Source organism: Crocuta crocuta, unplaced genomic scaffold (genome assembly GCF_008692635.1).
Source record: "Crocuta crocuta isolate KB4526 unplaced genomic scaffold, BGI_CrCroc_1.0 scaffold396, whole genome shotgun sequence".
Taxonomy (NCBI): domain Eukaryota; kingdom Metazoa; phylum Chordata; class Mammalia; order Carnivora; family Hyaenidae; genus Crocuta; species Crocuta crocuta.
Genome location: NW_027533259.1, coordinates 3,334,642 through 3,361,420, shown reverse-complemented (window position 1 = coordinate 3,361,420; position 26,779 = coordinate 3,334,642). Strand labels below are relative to the sequence as shown.

Below are 26,779 nucleotides of genomic sequence, written 5' to 3'. Positions count from 1 at the left end.
TTCCACGACACTATATTTCTGTCTTCTATGTTTGGATGGGAATGAGAGGGGAAAATTATAGAAGATGAACACATAATAAGCAGCAGATGTTAGCTATTTGTGGAGCAGGGAGGAAGAGCAACTTAAACTTGGCCGAGATTCTCCAAGTCAGGCCAGGCTCCTCTTCGGGTGCCTGTCTTAGAAAGGAGAAAAGTCAAATCCTCCAGTCCATATCTCCCTTCTTACCCCCGCTGCTTCACACTACAGAAGCAAAGATATAAAAATGAGGGAAAAAACAGGAAAGGAGCAAATGGAAAAAGGAGAATGTTTTAATATACTTACCTCTTGTGCTTTTATATTTCAGAGCTAGTTACATTGATTCTGTGCATTCTGCAGAATTCATAATTTATTGAATTGATAAACCCTACACTCATTAAATAAGATTTACACCTAGAGAAGCTACATATGCCATTTGTATGGGATATGGTTTTCTTTTTAAAATCCCCTATGTTCTAAACACTTTTTCTGCTTGGGACACGGAAGATTTTGAAGCGGTGGTAGTTAGGGAGATTGGTTTAGAGGCAAAGAAATAAGCCTAATAAAATATACAAACAGGAAGCTCTTTTCTCTACTCAGGCAACATATATCCAAGGTAACAGTGTTTATTTACTACCACCTTTGTGGTCTAGTTTGGAAAAAACGACTTGAAAAATGGCCAACTCAGGAGTAGCAAAAGGCGAGGCCAATGCTATGGCATAGTGAGAGGCATTGGGGGTTCAGAAAAGGCAATTATCCTCTAAGGCCAAACACATTGCCTCTGTCCAAGGCAGGCTCCGGCTTGGAACGCATTCTTCTTCAGCTTAAAGTTCCACCAAGTGAGCGAAGTGTCTGTGTTTGCATCCTTGTTATCGCCAGAGCCAGTACCGAGCATGGTTCCATAAATGCAAAATAAGTATTCACTGACTGGATGAATAGCTAAAACGAAATAGATCTTCATAGTTTTCCATTGTAATTAATGATTTAATTAAAGGATACCCTGTACTTAGGTTTACATTTTGATGATTTGCTTTGCTATTATATGGCTTTTAACAAATAACATTTAGAATCATAAACTATTACCGCTGAAAAGGGCCCTAGTGATCTCTAACTTGACTTTCTCATATTACAAACACGGAAATTAAAGCCTATTTAAGAGTCAAGAAAGCAGAAGTTTCCTCCCTAAGAACACGAATTCCATAGCTACCATCCTAAGGCTCTTGTCACTGTATCATGACTTGCCATTTTTGAGATGATCACAGTAATGAATGAAAATTTAGTTTAAATTTATATATGACTGACAATTTTTTGTGTCTGTTTTGTCATCTTATTGTGTATAAGCAATTGTTGCAGCTAAATTCTATGTCAGTTGTCAAAACACATGCCTATATTTTGTACATGCAAACATAATCAAAACAATTGTGTATTAAATACACAAGCAGAGGAAAGCTGTGATAAATAATAGTGGATGCTTAAAAATAAACAAAATAAAAGACAAGCAATTTTACATCTGTTGATAATAATCTAGAAGTAGTTTCTTCTACCCTGAAAGATTTTCACTGAAAAGAACAGGAAATGACTCAAATCACAGATATTATCAAACTAGAAGCAGAAAAAGAAATAAATAATGCTGTACCTCAGAATGCTATATTGTAAATGCTTAAAAAGATTTCTGAAGGACTTGGATGAGCTATCATTGTTTCAATATTAACTATTTACAACATTTAATCCACTTCATAAATTTTCTTTGCTTACCAGCACCGTGGAAGTCACCTTTAAGTTAATCTTTATTGAGAGAGTTCATGTGTTCTCATATATTTCATATGATAAAACTGAGTCTTTCAAAAATGAGCCTTAGAGTAAAGATAGGCATTTAAAAGACAGGTATTCAGGGGTGCCTAGGTGGCTCAGTCAGCTGAAAGACATGTATTCAGCATGAAATTACTCAATTAATGTGGAATTAGTTTAATATTTTCATTTTCCCATAATGATTTAATTATTTAAGATGCATACTATCATGATGAATGAACTAAAATATTAAAATAAATTCTTGGGATGCCTGGGTAGCTCACTCGGTTAAGCATCTGACTTCAGCTCAGGTCACAATCTCACAGCTCATGAGTTTGAGCCCCGCATTGGGCTCTGTGCTGACAGCCCAGAACCTGGAGCCTGCTTCAAATTCTGTGTCTCTGTCTCTCTCTGCCCCTCTCTCTCAAAAATAAAAACAGTAAAAAATAAATTCAATAAATCCTTAAACTAATTTTGTGATTCAACTTATATTTATATATATTATCTAATAGCATATATATAATGCAACATATACATGCGATGTATATGTTTATACATGTAATATGTTACATAAAATTTTATATATTATTTTAAAATGCCAAATAAAGACATTTTGTAAAGAAAAAAACAGTAGCCCAATGGAAGCAAGGTAATAACTGAAACAGGTAATACCAAATTAACCTTCTCAGCTTAGAACGAAAGTATAGGCCAAGAATTTAAAGCTTTGAATTTTGTAGCAATATACCAGGCAGTCCTCATTATTCACAGACACCGTATTTGCAAATTCGCCTACTCAATAAAATTTGTAACCCCAAGATAATACATGTGGGTTTGGAGGATCATTTGCAGACATTCCTAGAATTGTGATGCTCAAAGAAGCCACCAACTCTGCTGTCTTGCTTCAGCTCTCATAGTGTAAACAGAATCCTTTCTGTGGTGTAAGTGTCACCTTTGTTTTGTTTTGTTTCTTGTTTTTGTTTTTTAATTTTTTCTGATTTTTTTTTTTGAGAGAGAGAATCCAAAGCAGGCTCCAGGCTCTGAGCTGTCAGCATAGAGCCTGACGTGGGGCTTGAACTCACAGATGGCAAGATCATGACCTGAGCTGAAGTCAGATGCTTAACTGACTGAGCCACGTGGGCACCCCAAGTGTCATGTTTTTTCACATCTTTGCCCTCCTCGGCTTAGTGCTGAAGTGCTGCCTAGTGTTCCTAAGTATAAGAAGGTTGTGATGTGTCTTATGGAGAAAATACATGTGTTAGATAAGACTCCTTCACGTGTGAATTATAGTTCTGTTGGTCACGAGTTCCATGTTAATGAATCAACAATATAAAATAAGATGTTTTTAAACAGAAATGTGTTTAAAACAAGGTTACTTATTGATGAGTTGACAAAAATACTATGACCTGAGGTTCACAGAAACCTAACCTAGTATGTCCCCTGGGAGCAGTGACTTTGTAGGACATAACTACCAGAAATAATGAGAGACCAAGAGAAGATGCAGAAAACCAGAGTTGTGGGGGCGGGGGAGGGGAGGAGACATAATTTGAGTTTCATGATTTCTTTACTATGTTTTTATTGTTTGTTTTGTTTCAGGAGTACAAAAGGAAACAAGATGTATTTTCAATTCCAACATTAGTTACATGAAATTTTTGAAGTCTCTGGAAATTAGATGACAGCAAACTTAGATGTCATGCCCCATGGATCTCTTCGATCCTTTATGATCCCTGGCTGTGGAGTATGGTAAAAAGAGATACTGTTGATAGATAACAACTGATTGACATCTCAAGGCTTCCATGGACTATTTAAGTTTCATAAAATTCTAGCCTTTGGAGCCCTAAATACTCCACTGAAGATCTGGGCCATTAGCACATCAGGTAACTGTATATTCTGTACTCTCATAAAGAGTGGACCCTTGGATGTTTCTGCCCTATACTTCTTTTGAACAGAACCCTTAAGAAGTCACATAATGGATCTTTCACTGTAGGTCCACACTAGAGGATTTCTAGTCTGCATCTATGCAGACACTTTTATTCTAGTGTTAACCAAAATCAGGCAATTCTTGATCTCTCTATTGGTTGCTGAAATCAGGGCTTTGTTTAAAGTTCTGTGAAATTTATAATGAACAGGATTAAAACCCCAAAAGAATATTAAAATAAACATTATTTACTGTTGACATTTCAAATAAAGCAGTTTCAAAAATGACTGTTTAAACATTTTTTATCATAAAAGCATGTATTCCCTAAAGAATAATCAAAGACTCTTGAATTTAATATAAGAAACTACAAATATGTTAATACATGTAGTATCAGTGAAAATATCTCAATGCTATAATTATTGTCATTATATTTACTTCCTTTGGTACAAATAGAGACAAAGTATTTCCTTTAAAAAAAACTGTGTTATAGGGAATGGAAATTTACTTTTGAAATCTGATACAAATACAGTGAATGCAGATCTTCCCTTGAATATACTTTGAATAAGAAAACACTGAAGAGGTCTGAATATGTTGTGGATATAGACTGATGAAATTACTTTTCATATATGGTTTATAGAAACCCCACCATATGTTGGTGCCAAATAATTTGTTTAGATTTTAAAAGCAAATCTGTAAATGGGCATCATGTGTCAGTTCTGGATGGAAGACAGATATGGGTTTGGAGGGAAGATTCTGACGCTGCCATCAAGAATGGGAGGTGATACTTGAGTTGGGGCAGACTAGGCATGAGAAAATCCAGGAAGACTTTCCAGCAAAAGGGAGGAGGCAAAAGATCAAAGTCAGATGGTGGGAATTCCATAGGCATTGGACAAAAAGTCAGCTTTTCAAGCTTTTGATTATCTGATAGCTAGCTGCCTTGAAAGCCTCTCTCCTGCTTCACAACACTGTGTTCTTCTGGTTCTTGTCCTGTTTCTTTGACCATCTTTTCGGGTTCTGTGATTATTTCATATCTAGATGTCCAACTGTTTGGTAGATGTTTCTAATTAATGGCTTTGGAATGTATTTGAAACAGAAACAATACTTCTACATTCTCCCCAACCCACTGCTCCCTTCCAGTTGTCATTGCAACATTACTTAACTCCAGCCAGAGTCGTATTTCATAGTTCTCCTTCTCCTTCCATTTCTGATCAGCTATCAGCTCTCATGGCTTCTATCACTGCGTGGTAATAATATCTGCAATGCACCTCCTGCCATCACTCTAATACTCTCACCAAGAACTCCCATTTCTTATTGATTTCTAGTAGAAGATTTGTTCCTAAGAATGGACCTGGGGTTGAGTGCAAGGTTCCTACTGTTAACTGACATTTGAAAAATGCAGCATACATCACTTCCTCTTGACCAGCCATAACAAACTTTAGCATATTTCTCAGATCCGCTTGTCCTGGGGCTCTCTTTTCATATTACATTCATCAACATCTAGTTATTCATGTTCCAGAAAACACACTTCGGGAAACAATGACTTGACCTATAAAAATGGCCTCTAAACTGCTCTCCTTGCCTAAAGTTTCCCTTTCCATTGCATCAAAGAGTATTTCACTGATAGATTAATTTCTCTAAAGTGCTTAACTCATTATCATTCTCTTGCTCAGAAACCTTCAGTGGCTCCCCATTGATCTAAGCAGTGATGAAGCACCTGGTTCCCACAACGTGGTACTAATATACCTCCCAGTGTTATCCTTTCCCCCCTACATGGCAGTGCAGCAGAAGAGAAAAGACATGAACTTTGGAGTCAAATCCAGTTTAGATTCCAACTCTGTCTCTTAAAAACTGTAAACCAGGCTTTGAGACATTTCTTTGCTCATCTGCAAGTGCATTTAGTAACTGCAGAGATGGGAGGATGTAGTGAGATAGTATTAGTGAACATTTTTGTGTAATTGAGGTGCACACTCTCTAGCCCCATGGGTTATAGACTCATTAGGCAGGTTGAACCTCTTTCATGTTGTAGTCATCTAGTGTCTGCCTGCAGTAAGTGACCAGTGATATTTTAAATTGAGAATGCAGAGGATCACCTGCCAGTGTTAATGAGAAGTGACCAGTAAATCAGCGAGTACCTCTATTTGGGGAATTTTTTTATGGGCCCTGAAGGGACAGGAGCCAGTTCCCACAGAACATCCAAGCTTTTTAGGTGGAACTGTGCCACTGATCCTTGGCTGAGGTGGGGTAGGGGATGTAGGGCCCAAGAATTAGGAGCAATGCTTGAAAAGCAAATCCCTCATTCAAACAGATGAAACAAAAGCCCACTGCAAGAGTCAAAAAGCTGCCACTTTTGTTAGATTCAGAAACGTTTTTTAAAAGTTTATTTATTTTGAGAGAGAGAGATCATGTAAGCAGGGGAGGAGTAGAGAGAGGGAGAGAGAGAGATTATCTCAAGCAGGCTCTGTGCTGTCAGTCAAAGCCCAACGTGGGGCTCGTTCTTACGAAGCATGAGAGCATAACCTGAGCAGAAATCAAGGGTTGGATGCTTAACCATCTGGGCCCTCCAGCCCCCCCAGAAACTTTTAAAAGTGGCTATGATTTACTTCAAAGTCCAACATGAAGAAAATACAAGGTTCTCATCACCCCTGCCTAAGAAGGAAAAAGGGATTTTTCTTTGATTTGTTTACTAGTGTAGTCTAAGTGCCTCAAATAGTGTCTTGCATGTAGAGGATGTTCAGTTAGTATATGATGGATGGATGGATGGATGGAGGGAGGGAGGGAAGGATGAAGGGACAGATGGAGGGATGAATGAATAGTTGGATGAATGGGTGGGTGGTGGATGAATGAATAAATGATTGAATGAATGAGGCCATGACATGCATTTTATAATGATCTAGTAAAGCACTAAATATGTAGAAGATCCTTGATAAATAATTGACTGGCTAAATATATCAATTGTGTCCTAGCCAATTAAGGACATTTTTTTAAAAAGTACCTTAAACTAAATATTATTCCTATATATCTCTAATTTATAAAATATTTTTATACATGACCTATATTATCATCATTATTTTACTTTTAAATGATCTATGCATTCACTTATTTCTCCCCTCACAACATGGGAGTGTCAAAGCTTAAAAGCAGGTGAGGAGAGAAAATTGAAAATAAGAGATTAACCAGATATTTTCAGTCAGAAGGTTAAAAAATTGTGTCTAAATTGGATTGACTATGTTGAATGGAATGAAAAGAAAACAGTTTTTTTTTAAAAACTGGAAGAAGATGGAGGAAAATGAGGCATAAGGTGTGCAAAATGTGTTTGATAAATTTGTCTGGAAAGAATGTTACACTTAAACACATTTTTTTCCCTTAACATTTCACTCAAAGCTTTTATAACTATCATTCTTGTATGAGGGAAGAATAGCCAGATATCTCCTTCACAGCTACAGGAACCAAGTCATATAGAAGTTAAAGATCTATATATTTGGGGCACCTGGATGGCTCAGTCATTTGAGCTCCCGACTTCAGCTCAGGTCATGATCTCACGGTTCATGAGTTCAAGCCCCACATCTGGTTCACTGTTGTCAACTGTCAGCATAGAGCCTGTTTCAGATCCTCTGAATCCCTCACTCTGCCCCTCCCCACTTGCATTCTCCCCCCCTCCCACACACAAATCTATATATTTAATAGCAGGTAGATCCAGGGCTAGAATCCATGTCTTCCAAGTAATCAGGAGTAAACACAACTGCCAAAATGTAAAGTGAGCCTGACACATTTAGAGAACATAAAGAGTTAGGGTGACTAGGGTATTTGGCTTGAATGAAGGGGATATATAGAAAAATCATAGGAAATCAAAGAAATAACTATGAAACAGATTACAGAATACTTTAAGTAGCACAACAAAGAATCCAGATTTTTATCCATGTCGGTTATTTTTGAAATTATTTTTAAAGCAAAAAAAAAATCTTTTTTAAAATAAAAAAACTTATATGAGATGCCAATATGCAAAACAACTTAAAAGGAGGTGGGTTCTTCCGTTGAAATTGTTCCCCCCCTTCCTGCCTCTCAGTCTCTGAGGAGAAAAGGTTGAAAGTTGTGAAAAAAAGGTTTAACCCAAGGAAAGTCTGAAAAGGCATGAGTCTGACAAGTAGGCAGGGAAGTGCTGGAGCAAGTGGCATAGAGACCAGGTGGAGTAATCCACCATGGGAGGAAGAAAGCACAGAGGCATGGTTGCCAGTGGGATGGGGAGGCAGAGATGCTGGGGATAGGAGGAGAATCCGAACAGAGCCAAGAAAAGTTCAAAGATTCACATGAGGGCAAATGCAGAATAGAATCACAAACATGGTGAAGGCAAAGCGGGAGGCTGCTGGTTTTGATGAAAGGCAATGATGTACTTTTTATCATGTAAACATTTCTACTACACTAGGTTAAGGCCAAAGGAATAGAAAGCAACCCCTTTCTCTCTACCAGTTTTCTTCCCCTTTTCAAATAGAAGAAACAAAAGTGCATGGTGTGAGTCAGAAAGCTTCACTTTTTGCCATATTAACAAAAAAAATTTAAGTGCTTAAGATTTCACCTCAAACTCCAACATGAAGAATATACAGAATCCCCGATGACCCACCCCATTCTAAAAAGGAAAAAAAAAGACCATTTCCATTTTTGTAAACTTTCTGTTCTTCAGTCTGGGTAACTAGCACATTAATTTTTTTTATCTTTAAAAAGCTAGTTTTTCCAGGGGCGTTAAGTACAATTTATTTCAAGCATAATTATTTTGAAATCCAAGATTTTTCTGATGCTTCATAAACTAACTGAAAAAAGTGAAACTTGAGGAATCTGTACACCCAGGCAACTACAGTAATTCTGATGTGTATTATTCTGAGAATAAATAACAGGTTTTGGCAAGCTGCGTGTAAAAAGAACAGTCTCCTCTTCCTCTGCGATTCTGAAACTGGTGATGCAAGCGCTCCCGCCCTTTTCTGAGAACACAGAAAGCCTGACTCAAGCAGGCAGTTGCGGCTATTAAAACAGCTCCGGCCCGCACGCGTCCCAGCCGGAGTGAGCGCTGCCGCCGAGCAACGATGAAGCTAGCCAACTGGTGGGGGCTGAGCTCGGCTGTCCTCGCCGCTTACGGCGTTTTGGTTGTGGCAAACAATGAAACGGAGGAAATTAAAGATGAAACGGCCAAGGATGCCTGCCCGGTGAGACTAGAAAGCAGAGGGAAATGCGAGGAGGGTGGTGAATGCCCCTACCAGGTGAGCCTGCCCCCGCTGACCATTCAGCTCCCGAAGCAGTTCGGCAGGATCGAGGAGGTGTTCAAGGAAGTCCAGAACCTCAAGGAAATGGTAACTAGCCTCAAGAAATCTTGCCAAGACTGCAAACTGCAAGCTGATGACAGCCGAGACCCCGGCAGAAATGGACCGATGTTACCTAGCCCCGGAACGCTGGGAGAAGCCGATGACAACAGAGTTCGAGAATTAGAGAGTGAGGTTAACAAGCTGTCCTCTGACCTAAAGAATGCGAAGGAGGAGATCGATGTGCTTCAGGGTCGCCTGGAGAAGCTCAACCTTGTAAATATGAACAACATAGAAAATTATGTTGATAGCAAAGTGGCAAATCTAACATTTGTAGTCAATAGTTTGGATGGCAAGTGTTCATCTAAGTGTCCCAATCAAGAGGAAATACAGTCACGTCCACGTATGTACAATGTTTTCTTATCATCTGTTCGTGAATGTTATATGGCTAAACAGTATCTATAATCATTAACCTTTGCAAGGAAGTTAAACAAATGACAGATGAGAGAAATTAAGCCTTCTATTCATCAAGGTAGTACAGGAAAAACTAATCTCTTTGCAAATGTGACCACAGAAATCAGACTTAATTACGAAAATCATAATTAGTTCTGTATCCATTAGAAAGCACTTTCAATTTCAAAGATCCTATTTGTTAATGCCAGGGCTACACGCAGATTGAAGTAGAGAGATACTATTTCTTAATGTTTTAGTGCTTTTCGCTTATTTATCTCTTCACTGAAGTGTTTCAAAACAGTACAGATAAGGCTATATTTCCAGCTATGCTTTGTTCATTGGAAATCAGTTTCCTGTGGTTGGCTGACTGCTCCTCTCATGTGGCCACAGGAAATCTTTGAAAGATTTTAATTTATCTGCCGTTCATAATCCCAAATATCTAGTGAAAACAGGAGATTTTGTAAACGGAATAAAAACAGCTATATGGCTTCATGTGTGTGGAAAACTTTTTGCTTTGAGTGGCACAAAAACATTTTAAGGGGTGAGTTTTGGCATGCCAGAAGTCCACAAACTTAGCTCCCTACTGTGCCCACAAACTTCTAGCTGGTTCCGCCAAGTGCTGGCTTTCCACCTGATACACTGCTGCTGATGGTCTTGTTACACTTTGGAAAACCATCTCTGCATTAGGACCTCCACTTACCATGCATGTAGGGTTGAAGGGATGGAGATCACATTCATTTGGAACAAGCACCTCATGTGTGCTCCATCCCCAGGGAATCTGCCAGGGATCTGAAGGTGGGGCTGTTGTTAATACTTCTGCCAGCCCATGTCTGAATGGCAAGGCAGAGGTTCCTGTCTTAGGTGACATCCGGGGTGCACATTAGATTTGATGCTGCATAGCAGCTTGTAACGAATATGAACAAGATTCTACCATCTATTTTTATACCAAGAGTTTAGGGGAAATATTGAAATACTTTGAGTTCTAAATACATACGAACAGATTTGTTTTTGCCTTTGAGTAGCTTATATTAAATTTACTTTATATGGCCCAAATCTTTATAAAAATTATCTAAGAGTAAATACCCGTATTTGATTCCTACGGAACCATCCTGGACATAACCACTTGTTGTTTCTTTCTGGAAACCAAATATGTGAAATGCTGGCTAAGTACTTTCCAGATAATAAATTCAGAATAAGAATATTGGTATAGAGTGTATGATGCCAATCAAAATAAGTTAGTCAGATAAAGACAAATATCATATGATCACACTTATATGTGGAATTTAAGAAACAAAACAGATGAACATAGAGGAAGGGAAGGAAAAATAAAATAAGGTAAAAAGACAGAGGGAGGCAAACCGTAAGTTCTCTCTTAACCAAAGAGAACAAACTGAGGGTTGCTGGAGGGGAGGTGGGGGGATGGGCTAAATGAGTGATGGGTATTAAGGAGGGTACTTGTTGTGATAAGCACTGGGTGTTGTATGTAAGTGGAGAATCACTAAATTTTATGGCAGAAACTAAAACTACACCATATTTAAACAAAATCTTGGAAAGAGAAAAGTATTTGCAAACGTGTGGGGAAGCATAAAAAAAGTATATTGGTATATTTTTTGAAAAAAATCTGTTTTTTACTTGAGCTTCTTTAGTTGTCAAGCAAGTGAAATAAATATGAATATATGATCAATTCTATACCCTGGAATTTTAATACATAATTTGGAACATAGCCTATAAAGCTTTCTGACAAAAGAGGGTTATCAGCCTCATTAGGTAAAAGGAAATAGAAACTTTGCTTCTTCTGTAAACATGGAATGCAGTTCTAGAAGAGTTGGAAGTATCTGACCTTTAGGACCAAGGAATGCGGTAGCTACAAGAACAAGCTTTACAGCCAGCCAGATCTCAGTATGTGTCTTGGCTCCACCACCTAATGCTTTTGTGAAGTTGGCCAAGCCACTGGATCTCTTTGACCCTAAGTATCCACACCTGGAGATTGGAAGACCTGCCTCATAAGGTCAATGTGCAGATTAAGTGTGAAAATGTTATCAAATCTTTGGTAGAATGCCTAGAACACATAAGTAGCACTCACTAAGTATTACTAAATTACCAAAACTATTTTATTGATCTCGTTCTTGTTGTTGTTATGAACATTGGTACTATTATTACCACCCTGGAGTATGTTGGAGAGCCTTGTCTGCTTTATAGCACCAAGTTCTTATTCTGATGCCTTAATAAACATTTGCTAAACAGGGTCAAGTAAGTTTTGCAGAGTAGGGTTTCATGAACACCACTGACTAAATTATCAAATTGCCTTTGTAGATACAAAGAATTCTTCAGATGAATCTTTTTTTATTAACAAAATCCAATGCCTTTCTCTTCTTCCCCCTTCAGTTCAACATCTAATATATAAAGATTGCTCTGACTACTACACAATAGGGAAAAGAAGCAGTGAGACCTACAGAGTCACACCGGATCCCAAAAATAGTAGCTTTGAAGTCTACTGTGACATGGAGACCATGGGGGGAGGCTGGACAGTGCTGCAGTCACGGCTCGATGGAAGTACCAACTTCACCAGAACATGGCAAGACTACAAAGTAGGCTTTGGGAACCTCAGAAGAGAATTTTGGCTGGGGAACGATAAAATTCATCTTTTGACCAAGAGTAAGGAAATGATTCTAAGAATAGATCTTGAAGACTTTAATGGTGTCAAACTCTATGCCTTGTATGATCAGTTTTACGTGGCCAACGAGTTTCTCAAATACCGTTTACACATAGGTAACTATAATGGCACAGCTGGAGATGCCTTACATTTCAGTAAACATTACAACCATGATCTGAAGTATTTCACCACCCCAGATAGAGACAATGATCGGTATCCCTCTGGGAACTGTGGGCTCTATTACAGTTCAGGCTGGTGGTTTGATGCTTGTCTTTCTGCAAACTTAAATGGCAAATATTATCACCAGAAATATAGAGGTGTCCGTAATGGGATTTTCTGGGGCACCTGGCCTGGTATAACTGAGGCACACCCGGGTGGCTACAAGTCCTCCTTCAAAGAGGCCAAAATGATGATTAGACCCAAGCACTTTAAGCCATAAATCACTGAACTCATTCTTCTGGGTATTCATTACCTAATAGGGCAATTAATTTCTTAAGCACTTTGGAATATGTTTCACACTCCTTTTTTATGACTAAAAATTTATTTCTAGCAGTAGGTTCTTATGCTACACAGTGTTTGAAATAAAGCTGAAAAAGTACAGTTTTATAGGAGTCCTTTGTTGCTGTTATACTGTTATACAGATGAGTATTTGCAAAGCAATTGGGAGTATTGAGAATTACATATTAGATTAATGATTTCCTTAATTTCTATTAGTTGAAAATTTTTCCATTTACTTATATTACTTGCTATAATTATGAAACTATTTTTTATTTAGCAAGCTGGATTTTTACACAAGTAATCTGTATTTTGATTGTGACTTAAACACCTCTTTTCAGGCTCTAGTCAGTTATTGGGTATTTATTTTTCTCTAAATACCCTAATCCTCATTCTGAGATAAACTTTCTCAATTTATGGCATTTCCTTTGGGTCAGGAAGACCTTACAGCATTTTAGCTCCCAGACAAAGGGAAATATATGTAATTAAACCTGTTCATGTACTATTTGTGAAATGTAAAATATTTGTCATTTAAAATAATTCGGTAGGTGAATGCCTAAAAGCATTCAGAAAATTAATTCAACCTTAAAGACCATGGTTTAAAGGTTATTAATTAATTCACAGTTAATAACTCTTTAGGTGCTGGATGGTTAAAACTGCTTTACTATAAAAATTAGCTTCCTTTGCTTTATATGCACAATAGTTTTTAATTTAAGATTGCTCATTACTGTGCATGACTACTGGTAGGCTTTCTTTTGGAAGGGTAGGTGTGGGTGGGGAATGAAACATTTATTTATAGACAAGATTACTCCAAGGGCCAAAGCATTTATATCCAAAGCAATATTTTCATTAAGTGATTCACTTCATAGAAAGCTAAGTTTTATAAGACATATGTATTTTGATATATATAGAATAGTAGATCAAATATTATGTATCTCAACTATAACTGGTGTATTGCTTATGTTTTTAAAAGAAAATTTAAATACAGGTGTTTATTTTTTTTAACCAAACTAAAATATCTGAAGCTTTTATCATTCACTAATTCTGGAGTGCAGGTATCAGTTTTTAAAGATTATGAAAAATAGTGTTACATTTAATCATTGTAAAAAGGGATCATTTCAAAGAGAACAGTGGTATTCTGCTGAACATTTAAAAAATACTCTAGAATAAAATTTGAAACAATATACTGTATGTGAGTCATAGAAATGTATTCAGTCTTTAATTTCTAGTTTGTTTCTACCACAGTAACTAAAAATATGCTCAAAAAGATACAACTTTACTCATTATTTGAAAATGATTAAATAGGATAGTAGCTTTAGGAAACAAATTAACTTTTTCAAATATTGCCCTTTGTAGAAAACTCTAACCAAAAAGAAGCAAGATACTCTTAAAAATATACAACATACAAAGTTTTCAGGTACACATGATGAAAATTAAGTTATTATGAATGCTATTAAAAATGCTAAGGCAAGAGAAATGCAAATAGAATTGTGACAGCCGAAATATAAAATATCATGGTAGATTTCATGTCTTCATATCTACTCAATAGTATAACAAATGTAAATGTAATTGATTTACACTTTTTTCTATCTTTTTTGTTTTTTAAAAAAAGATTAAGAAGATTTTGATACTATACAATGTATTTCATATAAGATAATTTTCATTTACTATATGTCATTGTTGATATGTGCGTAAGTTTAAGTCAATTTCCATGATCAAAAATAGAGTCATGAAGTAGATCTTATCCTCTCAAACTTGTGTTTCTCACACTGGAAAAAAAGAAAAAATATGGACTCTTCACAAAATACAGTTCTAAAGAAAACTGGCTCATAAAGTGAGTATCCACTGATTTAATGGGAATGAGGTTATCATTTCAGAAGACTTGTCAAATAATTCATTAATCCATGTAAATACTCAAAAGCTGTTCTTTTATCTTTCCACTTATTTCAAAAGATTAAATTTTATTTTCTATTATACTTTTATGGCACTTTTCTAATAAAAATTCTATGATATAGAAATTCCTTTTTGAAATCATTTCATGTCATTTATAAAATATATTTTATGCTTTGCTAATCTTTAACTTGGTGATGGAAATAGATTATATCTGAGAGAGCATTTTGCTCTAACATAGGTATTCACTAATATGAGCTAATGTTCACAAATGTGGATTATTAACATATTGGTTCCATTTGTTATTTTAGTAAGACTTCGTTTCTAAACTTTATTATTTTTGAAAATGTTGACTAAAACCAGTTCTTAGAAATTCCAAGTGAAACTGATCCACTCATTGCTAAGAAGAAAAATCTAATTTTTCTTATAGGCAGTAATTCCAATGAATTAATGACACGTCTGTCCAATAAAGAGATTAAATATAAAAGTATAAAAGATACCCTAGCAACAAAATTTCCTGGCCCTTACTTTTGAGTGGTTACCCAAAAAAAGGTTTTAAAAGTAAAAGTGATGGGTACTGTCATCATGATAAGCTTTTATTTGGAATTCTTATTTTCTTTTATGTATAAATAAGTTTATGTCTCACATCCTCCACCAACCCTATAAAATAAAAGATTTAATCTCCACATCTATTTATTTCTGCAACATAGTAACGTTAAATATTATTGTTAGTAAAATCATATTTATATATTTACTCTTGTCTGAAAAGTTGCATAATGTTTACCTAACTAGACTTTACCTTTGACTCTTTTTGAAGACTTTAATGAGTGCTATTTCATTAACAGGAAGACAGAGGCAAAAGAACACCATTATCTCACTTCCCACCAGAATACTGTTGACACCTTTGAAATACAAAAGTTTCTGTTTTGTTCTGCAGCATTTAGCTCCATCTTTTTCCATCATTAACATTCCTGCTGGCTCGGCCCCTCATCAGCCCCTTTGGATAATACAAACGCTTTTTCAGAGTAACCCATGCCTCCAGTTTCTATCTATTCCAACCCACCCTCCACTTCACTGTCAGAGACACTATTCAGAAATACAGTTCTGATCATATTACTGCCCTGCTTAAAACCTTCCAACAAGTGCTCATTTCCTATATGATAAATCCAGCAAAGGAGCCCCTTCGTGAACTGGTTTCTGCTTCCTCTTTCAGTGTCCTTTTCTGCCACTAACTATACTCCTGCCAAACCGAATGCCCTGTTCTTGCACAATTCCCATGTTCTTTAAGTTGTTCGTGACTTTTGTGTATACTCTTCCCTTGGTCTAGATAGAATGCCATCCTAACCCCCTGCTGAGTTTTGTCTTACTGCCCATGATCTAGAGCAGGGACTCAGAAGATGGACTTGCTAGGTTTGAATTTCAGCTCCACCATCTGCAAGCTGTGAGATCACAAAGTCAATTAATCTCACGGTCATTTGGTTCTTTCAGTTATAAAATGGGTAAGAGTGGGGGCACCTGGGTGGCTCAGTCAGTTAAGCATCTGACTTCAGCTCAGGTCGTGATTGCATTTCATGAATTCAAGCCCTGCATTGGGCTCTGTGATCACAGCTCAGAGTCTGGAGTCTGCTTCTGATTCTGTGTCTCCTTCTCTCTCTGCTCCTTCCCCTCTTGTGCTCTGTCTTGGCTCTCTCTCTTTCTCACTCAAAAATAAATACAAACATTTAATAAAAAATTTTAAATGGATAACAGTAGAATCTGCCTGATAGAGTTATTGACAGGCTAACATATGAAGCACCTAGAACATTATATATCTCCTCCCCCTCCCTGTCCTCCTCCTCTTCCTTCTCCTAAATCGTTATCTCTTTTGGGCAGTCTGTTCTGATAACATTAGGAGGTGGTTTGTACCTCTCTTCTTCAGTCCTATACCATGCTATATATTCCTTATTATATGTTACATTATTCAACAATGTCTGGGTTCTACCTTGAAATCAATCTGTTTGGCTAGGACATAAAGCCATTTTGTGACAGTCTTATTATTCAAAGTGGTCCATAAATATGTTACCAAAGAGAAAGAGCTGTAGCCTGAGGAATCTGGAGTTATAACTGGGGAAGGAGCAGATACTGTCAAATCTGAGGATTTGGGAGATTGTGAACAGAGGTGAGAAGTGGTTGAACCCAGGGGGAAATATGGCAAGAGATGATCAGATATTACTATAGATATCAGAGGCACATACATACACTGGCAAACCTCTACTCTAGAAGGGGTTCTGGGACCCTGCCTCTGGGCCCATACCACACGTGGCAGTACCAGAATGGACAGTCATTGTTCTACCTGTGTTCCTAAAGAAAAAAAAAGTGTTTTTTTGTACTTCTTATGCCATAATTTTGAAATTAATTTTAATCATACAAAATTCATGAATGCTTTAATTAAAAAAATTAAAATTAGATTAAAGACCCCTTCCTAAACCATCTTCAATTCCAATCTCCTCCCTCTCCCCAGAGGTGACGAGAGAGTTGGCTGACTCCAAACTAATTTCTTCCTGTGTCTTGCCAAAATGCAATGTCTACTGAATCCTATCGATACCAGGTTTCTTTTGTTTACTAGTTGGGAAGAGTTGGAAGTGAGAATAGAAATGAGGGAAATTGGGTGTACTTGGAGAACTCAGTCTCCTGAATTCCCAAATGTGAATGAGCCACCTTTGCTCCCTGAAGTGGCCCCTCCCCCACGGAGAGATCTTAATTGTCCCTTAGGCTCCGTCATCCCGCTCCTCAGCCTCTCCAGACCTGCAACCAGGTCATGTTCTCATGTAAATTATGAAGTCAAATCGGAAGAGAAGACTTTAGACCAATTTGCGAATGTTTATCAGCAGAAAGCTGGGGAACACGTGGGAACAGATTTTGACAAGGTCGCTTGACTAAAAGGAAGCAAAAACCAGAATTTCAGATGTGACCGGATCTATTGATATGGATATATTTACCAGAAGTTCTGGATTCAGTGGGCTAGCTTGAGCAGATGTGTTTGCTTCTGTTTGCTTGATTAGTTAACGCAAACCTAGTTTCGAGAGCAGCTCACACTAACTAAAATTAAGAAGCCAGAAATGTCTTGGAATGAAAAGCCATATGGAAATAGAAATGTTGAAGTGGATTCAGGTGTAATTCATTCAAAAAAGTATTTACTGAGTGTACACCATGTGCCAGACGGTGTTTTAGAAAGTCAGAGATATATCAGTTACCAAAAACCCTATAGTCCGGGAGTTTATATCTTAGCAGAGGAGATGAATAAACAAACAATATATAATAAATGCCATAAAAATTAAGCAGGATAAAGTATATAAGCAGTATGAGAGGAAGGATTCTATTTTACATAGGCGATCTGAGGAGACCTCCCTAAAGAGGTGACATTTGAACAGACTTAAAGATATGAGAGAATGAGCCACACAGATAGCTGGGAGAAGATATCTAGGAGAGGGAGCGTCAGGTGCAAAGATACTTGGCATGTTTTAGGGTCTGCAAGGAGGCCAGTGTAGGAAAAGCAGACAGCCTAAGGTGGAAGGGGTTTGAAAGATGCTATCAGAGAGAACCTGGGGTGTTGGGGTTAAACAGGGGTGGGGTGGCAGCTGCCAGACCATCTAGACTTTATAAGTCATGGTAAGAATTCTGCCTTTTCCTCTGAGTAGGTAAAAACCCTAATGGGTTTTGATCAGGGGAGGTACATGATCTCATCCAGCTTGAAAAGGGAGAGTACACTTCTGGGAAACACAATTGAATCATGAACAGTCTGACAGAATTTGCTGACCAAAGATGGGGGTGGATGGTGAAAAACTCAGCGGTAGGCATCACAGAAAAAATAGGACTTTGGCCTGAGCAACTGTGAGGGATGGAGCTGCTGTTCATTAAGGTGGGTAGGGCTGCGGGGAAAGCCGGTCTGGAAAGTGTAGTGGGCGTGGCATGAGGGGGCAGTCAGCAGTTTTGAACTTTCTAAGTTCAGAGATCGATAATACATCTGAATGGATGGTATTTGGGTGGTAGTATGATGATGTTCGGAGAAGACATCTAGAATTATGAACTAGGCCACAGGCTAAAAAATGTTCTTTGTTAACAGTGTAATGCCGAAGTTTGAGTAATCATGTATGGTCATTTTGAATCATTAGGGTACGAGTGTGCTATGATTATAAACCTTTAGTTAAGCAGAGACTGGTTTTACTTTTTATTTAAAAATTGTTTTTTCATTATTTGTTTTTGAGAGAGACAGAGGGACAGAGCATGAGCAGGGGAGGAGCAAAAAGAGAGGGAGACACAGAATCAGAAGCAGGCTCCAGGCTCTGAGCTGTCAGCACAGAGCCTGATGCAGGGCTCAAACCCATGAATCATGAGATCATGACTTGAGCCGAAGTCAGACACGTAACTGACTGAGCCACCCAGGTGTCCCTTACTCTTTATTTAAGAGACATTCATGATCTTAAGGCTTGTTCCTTTCAAAAACATTTTCCAAAAGTCACCCTAGTTAGCAATAACCAAAATCTTCTATTTCTAATGGCTTTCAAGGTGTTAACACTAGAATGGCTATGAATGAATCTGACCGGCAATTTTTCCCTAATGTTGGGTCCAGCCGGAAGTGAGTGTAGTCCTCTGTATATGAGTAGGTTCCCCTTGGGTGTATTTGCACACATACACACACAGATGAACATGTATGATACACATGCAGGCTTATGCATGCTATTTGTAACACATGCTATAATACACAAGGAAACCTGCCCATTGAAATAAAATAGATATGCAGCTCATGGAGTCAAAAGTCAGTACAAAAAAAAAATCACCGTGAGCCAATAGCTAGCGTATTTTGAACAATGCTATTTAAAACAGACTGACATTAAGAGTCAGTTAAGTGTCTGACACGATTCCAGCTCAGGTCATGATCTCACAGTTCATGAGTTTGAGCCTCGCATCAGGCTGTCCACTGACAGTACAGAGCCTGCTTGGGATTCTCTCTCTCTCTCCTCCTCTCTCTTCCCCTCCCCTGCTCTCGCTTGAGATTTCTCTCTCAAAATAAAAAAATAAACTTAAAAAAATGGACTGACATAAAAGAACTTCAGATAGTTTTCTTTAAATCCCCTGTAACAAATTCTGTGGAATTCATGCTGCTGTTATTCCTTGAACTGTACCTTCTTTACTTCCTCTCTTCTCCTCTACAAGCCATAGCATGGCTCCTTCTTTGCTCCTTTCACTCCTTGACAACTGCTGTCAGGTCAGCAGCCTCCTGTGCCCATGTCCATATTCAATTCTTCTCTGTACTTTCGCTTACCTAAAGTCCCAGGGGTAAACCAAAACTGAAGCTATGATCTAGCTAACTCATGATCGGCATCTTCCTAGACATCACAAGGTATCTCAAAAATACCTGTCTTATTTTTTAAGCGACTTACAGAAACCTATGGTATACATCTCAGAATAGAAACTCTTCTTTTGAAATTCTTCTGAAAAAATCATATTTAAAAATAAATAGCCTTTGTCTTAGCCTCTTAAAATAACTGATATTACATTTATGTTTATTTATTTTAATAGAAGTATGTATCATTTGCCTATGATGTATATAGCATGATGCTCTATGCTTATCAAAGTATTTTGAATGAGACTTTTTCTAAATAAAAATTATATAAACTCTCAAAATCTGACTTTAATCTCTAGCATTCAAAGTTTTCTTAAGTAATTAAGGATGATGCCATTTAAGACAAATGGCTTCTCTATGACAAAAGGCCTCATACAAAGGTTCATCTTATTTGGGAATCATACAGAAGTTGAAAACTCGTTCAGTTTCTATGTCTGGAAATTGGCTTTCTCATCTCCTGCAAGAAGCAAGTAGTTTGTGCTCACGTTGTGCAAGTTTATCCAAAGACGGGTCCACAAAACTATTTGCTTACATATTTCAGTAATGGTAGTATCACATTTTTTCCAGTTAATCAAGTAACCTATTTTAGTTTTTGTTTAGAGGTTCTTGCTTCTGAATTCTAATAATGATAAGCAGCTGTCACTTGCTGAGTGCCTGTCTTGTGCTGGACACTTTCCTTGGAGCATTTCCCATGTTCTCTCTGCTGTGAGTAATGTTGCAAGAGGGAGGTAATGTTTTACACTTAACTAAAGACTTCCCTGAAAACAACAACAATTAAACCAACCTCTGTTCCCTAAAAATTGTTTGTCATCTGTAGACCATTGCCCATTTTCAGCTCTCCTGGCTTTCTTGGTATATTTCTCATGAAATGGGCTAATTTTCCGTGACAAATTACCTGTGGTGATTCCATGGTAAAGTACATTCATAAGTAAACTTCAGAATCACCCCTGCCCTGACTTTCTATGTGAATTTTTCAAGTGGAAAATGATTCCAGTTAAATCCCAATTTAAGGTGAGGCCATATTTTTTGTATCATAACAACACAATTATATAATATTCGGTTGACAGGAGACACTTTAAAAATTAATACATTTTCAAGGGTGTTAATGTCCCTACTTAACCTAGCAGTTAAAAATTATTTTCTTCCTTCAGCTAAGTCAGAATTTATAACAACTCTGACAGAAAAGGCCAAACAAATATTCTATGCTCTCCAAACACTATTTTACTTCCATGGTTACATGGCAGAATTCACTGATGAAAACATTCTGCTTAAGTACAAAGCACTTTGTAAGTTCTTTGGAAGCCAAAAGTTCTCTCATGTAAATGCCAAAGTTCTTATTTTCGTTCGTTACGTAAAATAATTTTTTAAAAATGTAAACATCGCTTACAAATGAATGATGTTAGTGACGGTGACTTCCTATTTCTGGTCTATATTCAAGTGAGAGTTTTGTCTTTATCTGATCCAGTCTACGATTACAAATCCACAGAGGCTCTCATAGCACGGGGAGCTATGCAAGATGGACAGGAAGACTGATATTTGTATGATGAATATGGAGTTGGTATTTAACATGCTGAACAACTAGAGCAGGGCTTCTCAAGCTGTGTCCCTAAGGTTCTGCAGACGTAGTTCACGAAGGCCAAAGGAAGCAAAGGTAGGAAGAAGACAGCAGAACGCGTGAGGCGTGAAACACTGCTCGCTTAGTAAATCTGCTTTTCTTTCATATCTTGGGGGCCCCCCTTAACTTTCACTTAAAGGAAAGGTTTGCTTTCAAAAAAATATTTGAAAATCATTGCCTACCCACTACATATCCCTTTGGGGGCTTGGCCAGCAAAAATAAAATTCATATAGTTGCATGACAATTCTAATTTGGCATGATATTTCTAACATTACACATTTAAATCTCTGATGTTTTAGGTGGACTTGATGTGGTTAAATGCATTCAGAAAGTTGGAAGAGATTTCTCTTCTTTAAGTTTGCTTTGTAAAATAGGGATTTAGTAGTGGGGTGGGTTTTGTGTTTTGTTTTGTTTTTGTTTTTGTTTTTTGGTAGAAGGCTCTACTAATTGCTATGAACATTCATTCTTTGAAAATGGCATGGTTACACACACGATGGTAAGCTAAGAGTTTGCTTGGAGTATCAAGACAAACAGCACAGGCTTCCTGCTTTCACTGTTCCTAAAGCTACTATAGTTTAAAACACAGGAAAGAAAATGGTAACTGGCATAAGGTACAGGCAGTAAGCAGGGAACTGACAGCAGCAAGAGTGATCACACTTTGTCAGGAAGAGGGATACTTGAAGAAAAAGATAGGATCTGAGCTGTCCTTGAAAGATGAGAATACTGACTCCCAGAAATGTGAAGGAGACCACTTCTGGTCTGGGTATGGGATAAGCAAAGCCACCAGCGGTTTGGAAAATCAGGAGCTAGTTTGGAAAACACTCACATGTCTAATTTGGCTGGAGCATGTGGTCTGTGACCGAGGTCAGTAGCAAAAATAAGAAGGGAATGGGGGAGACTGTAAAGGGATTTTCCTGTAAAGTTAAGGAGGTGACACTTAATCTTAGGCAAGAAAATCTAAGGGAAGGAAAAATTCAAATCTGAGTGCAGTATCTACTATCTGCCCTGCCACCTCCTGATTGCTCAGTTCTGTGCCCGAGTCTGTGAGGTGATGATGAGATACTGAGTGGGAAAGAAAGTTGGAAGGAACGCCGAAGACTGTCTTACAAAATAATGAAATGACCAAAGATATCAAGGAGAGGATGGGTGGAGATAGGGAGGGGGAAAACCCCCAGCTTTCGGGTAGGAAAGCTGTTTCTAGAGGAGTTTTTCAAGAGGGGCTAAGAGGCATGTGGGAGAGGCATCTGCTGTGACAAGGAATTTTAGGAGGTTTTGCTGCATGATGCGCTGTGGAATTCCCTCCTCTGTTCTCAAAGGAGCACTCTGTACAATCAGATTGCTTTCCAAGACTTTCTGGAGGCAGATCTGTGTTTCCTCTAGGCTCTGCTGTGATGGGTTTTAAGGTAGGAGAGAGCTCAGTTTTATTCAGTTCACAGGTTATCTGTACAGAGCATGAGGTTCACTGGTGACAGGAGATGTGAAGGGGACCTTCCCCCTCTGCATCCTTCCCCTCTGCATCCCCACATCCAAATCTGCTTTACATATGGTGCTTCTGTGTAAGAATACCACTGGAAATGAGTGATAGAAGCCGTCCATCAGGGTAGACACTGAGGTACCCCTTAGGGCCAATAAGCTGAGAAATGTACTATTCGTGTAAAATGAGACTCAGAGAACCAGAATGACTTGCTCAAGGGTGCATGCCTAGGACATGCACAACTAGAATGAAGACCCATTTTTATGGAACCATTCCTCCACCCTCGTGGATCAGAGATTTTCTTTTCCAAGCCATTAAGATGTAAGATATTTTGCACCTGTTGATTCTTAGATGTAGTCTTTTCAGATGGCACAGACTCTTTTTTGTTAAATTTTTAAAAAAATGTTTTTATTTCTTTTTGAGAGAGAGCCAGCAAGGGAGGGGCAGAGAGAGAGGGAGGCAGAAGATCCAAAGCACGCTCTGCACTGACAGCAGCTAGCATGATGCAGGGCTCAAACTGAGGAACCATGAGATCATGAGCTGAGCCAAAGGCAGATGCTGAACCAACTGAGCCACCCAGGCATCCCTAGTCTCTATATTTTTAATCTGAGGTTTGATGTCAGAAAATTATTGCACCCCCTGATTTCATATCTCTGATGCACCCTGGTGTACCTGTTTGCCTTCACTGGGTATGGATGGGCTGGGGATATGTAAAGAACTTTTGCTTCAGAAGACATTGGACTTGGCACTAGGTTCTAAGCTTACTGCTTCCTTCCTGTTTGCCCTTACATCCACATAAAAGCACAATGGAACAAAGGTTAAGATATGATGACTCAAACCATCAACGTGCTAGGCGAAAACACAGGAAACAAAGTTATGATCTCAGAGTAACGAAGGTCTTCTAAAGTATGACATGGAATCTGAAGCTGTAAAAGAAAAGCACATCAAAAAACAAATTTCCCCCCCCAAACAAATAAATTTCCACATAAAGAAAAACCACCTTACGCTAACTCAAAAGAAACCCAACAAACTGAGACGAAGACTTTTGCAATGCATATTATACACAAAGGCCTGTTTTCTAAATGTATAAAGAGTTTCTATGAATCTATAAGAAAAAAAGTTACACAATAGAAAAATGGAAAGAAAATGTGAACAGAATTCACACAAAAAAGAAGTACAAATGGGTCTTTGTAGTGCCCATGCTTCTAGCTTCTGTAGAGTTGATGCTTTGACATTTGCTCTATGTGCCTACGCTGCTGGCCGGATACACCTTGTTCTAGACAACCTGATAATATACCTGAGTCATCTTGCCTTGGCCTCCCGCCTCCCTTATTGTTCCCCCACATACACACTTGAGAGAGGGAGTCCTTCTCCTGGAGGAGGTATACTTTCAAATGCAAACCAACCAATCCAGAGTCCACAGTCTCAACCAGCTCCTTATTAGGCTCTCACCTTCAGGTCACTATACGCTTACTCTTATCACCTCCCTACCCCATGCCAAGTGCCAAATAACTAGGGACAGCCCCAGAGCCCTCTGAACTTATTCCTGCTAACCAATCCTCAGCCTGCCTACACTGTGTCACTCATTCCTTCCCCAAAATAACGAGATAAAGCCTCTTGCCCAATTCCTCCCTCTCCCTCTGCCTCCTGACCGTTCCCAGGGCTTCCCCAATCTGTCCATCTTTTCATGGCATGCTCCCTTTTCTTAGGAACTATGAGTAATAAACTACCATTTCTTTTTTTTAAAATTTTTTTTTAATGTTTTATTTATTTCTAGGAGAGAGAGAGAGACAGCGTGAGCAGGGGAGGGTCAGAGAGAGAGGGAGTGACAGACTCTGAAACAGGCTCCAGGCTCCGAGCTGGCAGTCAGCACAGAGCCCGACGCGGGGCTCAAACCCACGAACCACGAGATCATGACCTAAGCGAAAGTCAGACGCTTAACCGACTAAGCCACCCAGGCGCCCCATAAACTACCATTTCTATGGCAATCATCTCCTGATCTGTTGCCCTTCCTATACATGACATTTTCCTATTACACTACACTTTTAAATTGTCTAGGGGCACCCAGTGGCTCAGTTTGTTAAGCACCTGACTTTGGCTTAGGCCATGATCTCACGGTTTGTGAGTTCAAGCCCCACATCGGGCACAGAGCCTGCTTTAGGTCCTCTGTCCCGCTCCTCTCTGCCCCTCCCCTGCTGGTTCTCTCTCTCTCTCAAAATAAATAAATGAACATTAAAAAAGTAAAACAGTCTTAAATATATGAAAAGAAGCACCACTCCATGCATTTTAAGGTAAATGTAAATGAAAACTATGATGAGATAACTTTTTCCTCTCATCAGAGTGACAAAGATCAAAAAATTAGATCGTGCACAGTGTCGGTGTAAAGACACATTTATTTATTGTTTCCAGGAATATAAATTATTACAGCTTCTATAGACAGCACTTTAGCAATAATAACAAGGTTTCAGAAAACATAGATTCGTGAACTGGCTATGCTACTCGTAGGTAGCATACAAAAGAATTTCAAAAGAATTGAAAGCAAGGATCTTGAAGAGAATTTTGTACACCCTGTTCATAGCAACATTTTTCACAATAGCCAGGAGGTGGAAATCACCCGTGTCCATAGACAGATGAATGGATAAACACAATGTGATATGTACATACAACAGAATATTATATAGTCTTAAAATGGAAAGAAATCCTGTCACATGCTACAACACCAGTTTGAACTACGTGGGTCCACTTACACATGGAGTTTTTTCAATAAACACAGTACAGTACTTGTAATGTATTTTCTCTTCCTTATGATTTTCTTAATAACATTCTTTTATTCTATCTTACTTTGTTGTTAAGAATACAGTGTATAATACTTATAACATGCAAAATATGTATTCATCAACTATTTATGTCATTGGTAAGGCCAATAGTAGGCTATTAGTAGTTAAGTTTGGGGGGAGCCAAACTTATATGTATATTTTCAACTGTGCAGGGGGATTGGCATCCCTAATCCCCATGTTTTTCAAGGTCAAATGTATATTCAAATAGTTCTTGGGTTATTGAAGGTACCATTGCACAAGATGCATATTCTCTACTGAGAGCTACAGCCTTCAAAAGCCAACTTACTTTATCTCTCAAGAACTTTCTCAAAGGAGAAAACTATACCATTAAGTATTTCTTCCTAATCCTTATTTTAGTTTTTAGATGTTTATTTTTGAGAGAGAGAGCAGGGGAGGGGTAGAGACAGAGGGAGACACAGAATCTGAAGTACCCCCCCCAATCTTTATTTTAAAAAGCAATATCTGGGGTGTCTGGGTGGCTCAGTCAGTTAAGCGTCTTGACTTCAGCTCAGGTCATGATCTCACCGTTCATGAGTTCGAGCTCCGCATCGGGCTTTGTGCTGACAACTCAGAGCCTGGAGCCTGCTTCAGATTTTGTGTCTCCCTCTTTCTCTGTCCCTCCTTTGCTCACAGTCTCTCTCTCTCTCTCTCATTCTCTCTCTTTCTAAAATAAAATACACATTAAAAATTTTTAATAAAAAAATAAGTAAATATGCCAAGTATAAGGATCCCTTAACATGGAACTCTCTTTTCTCTGTCTCTGGACTCTTTGGCAGTGTACGATTTTGCTTATTGAATTTAAGTTGTTAATCTACTTTGCAAAGTGAAATATGGCTTGTATTCTTATGATCCTCATAGAAACCTTGAATCTTTGTAAATAGATATTAGCCATGTCAATACCCCCAAATGTTTAAGTGCATTCCAGTTACATCCCAAAGTTTTTTTACCATATAGGAAAGATTTTAAAATTTCCACC

The 26,779-nt window shown here is 38.2% G+C and overlaps 2 protein-coding genes across 6 annotated transcripts in view; one reads left to right on the top strand and one right to left on the bottom strand.

Annotated features, from left to right (window-relative positions):
- The window catches only part of CCDC146 (coiled-coil domain containing 146), a 116,078-nt gene that overhangs the window by 63,824 nt on the left and 25,475 nt on the right, over positions 1–26,779 (bottom strand). The window lies entirely within an intron of this gene.
- FGL2 (fibrinogen like 2) lies at positions 8,711–14,622 on the top strand. Its single transcript, XM_077746967.1, has 2 exons — positions 8,711–9,406; positions 11,842–14,622. Exons 1-2 carry the CDS (start codon positions 8,791–8,793, stop codon positions 12,546–12,548), a joined length of 1,323 nt encoding a protein of 440 aa, XP_077603093.1. The 5' UTR covers positions 8,711–8,790; the 3' UTR covers positions 12,549–14,622.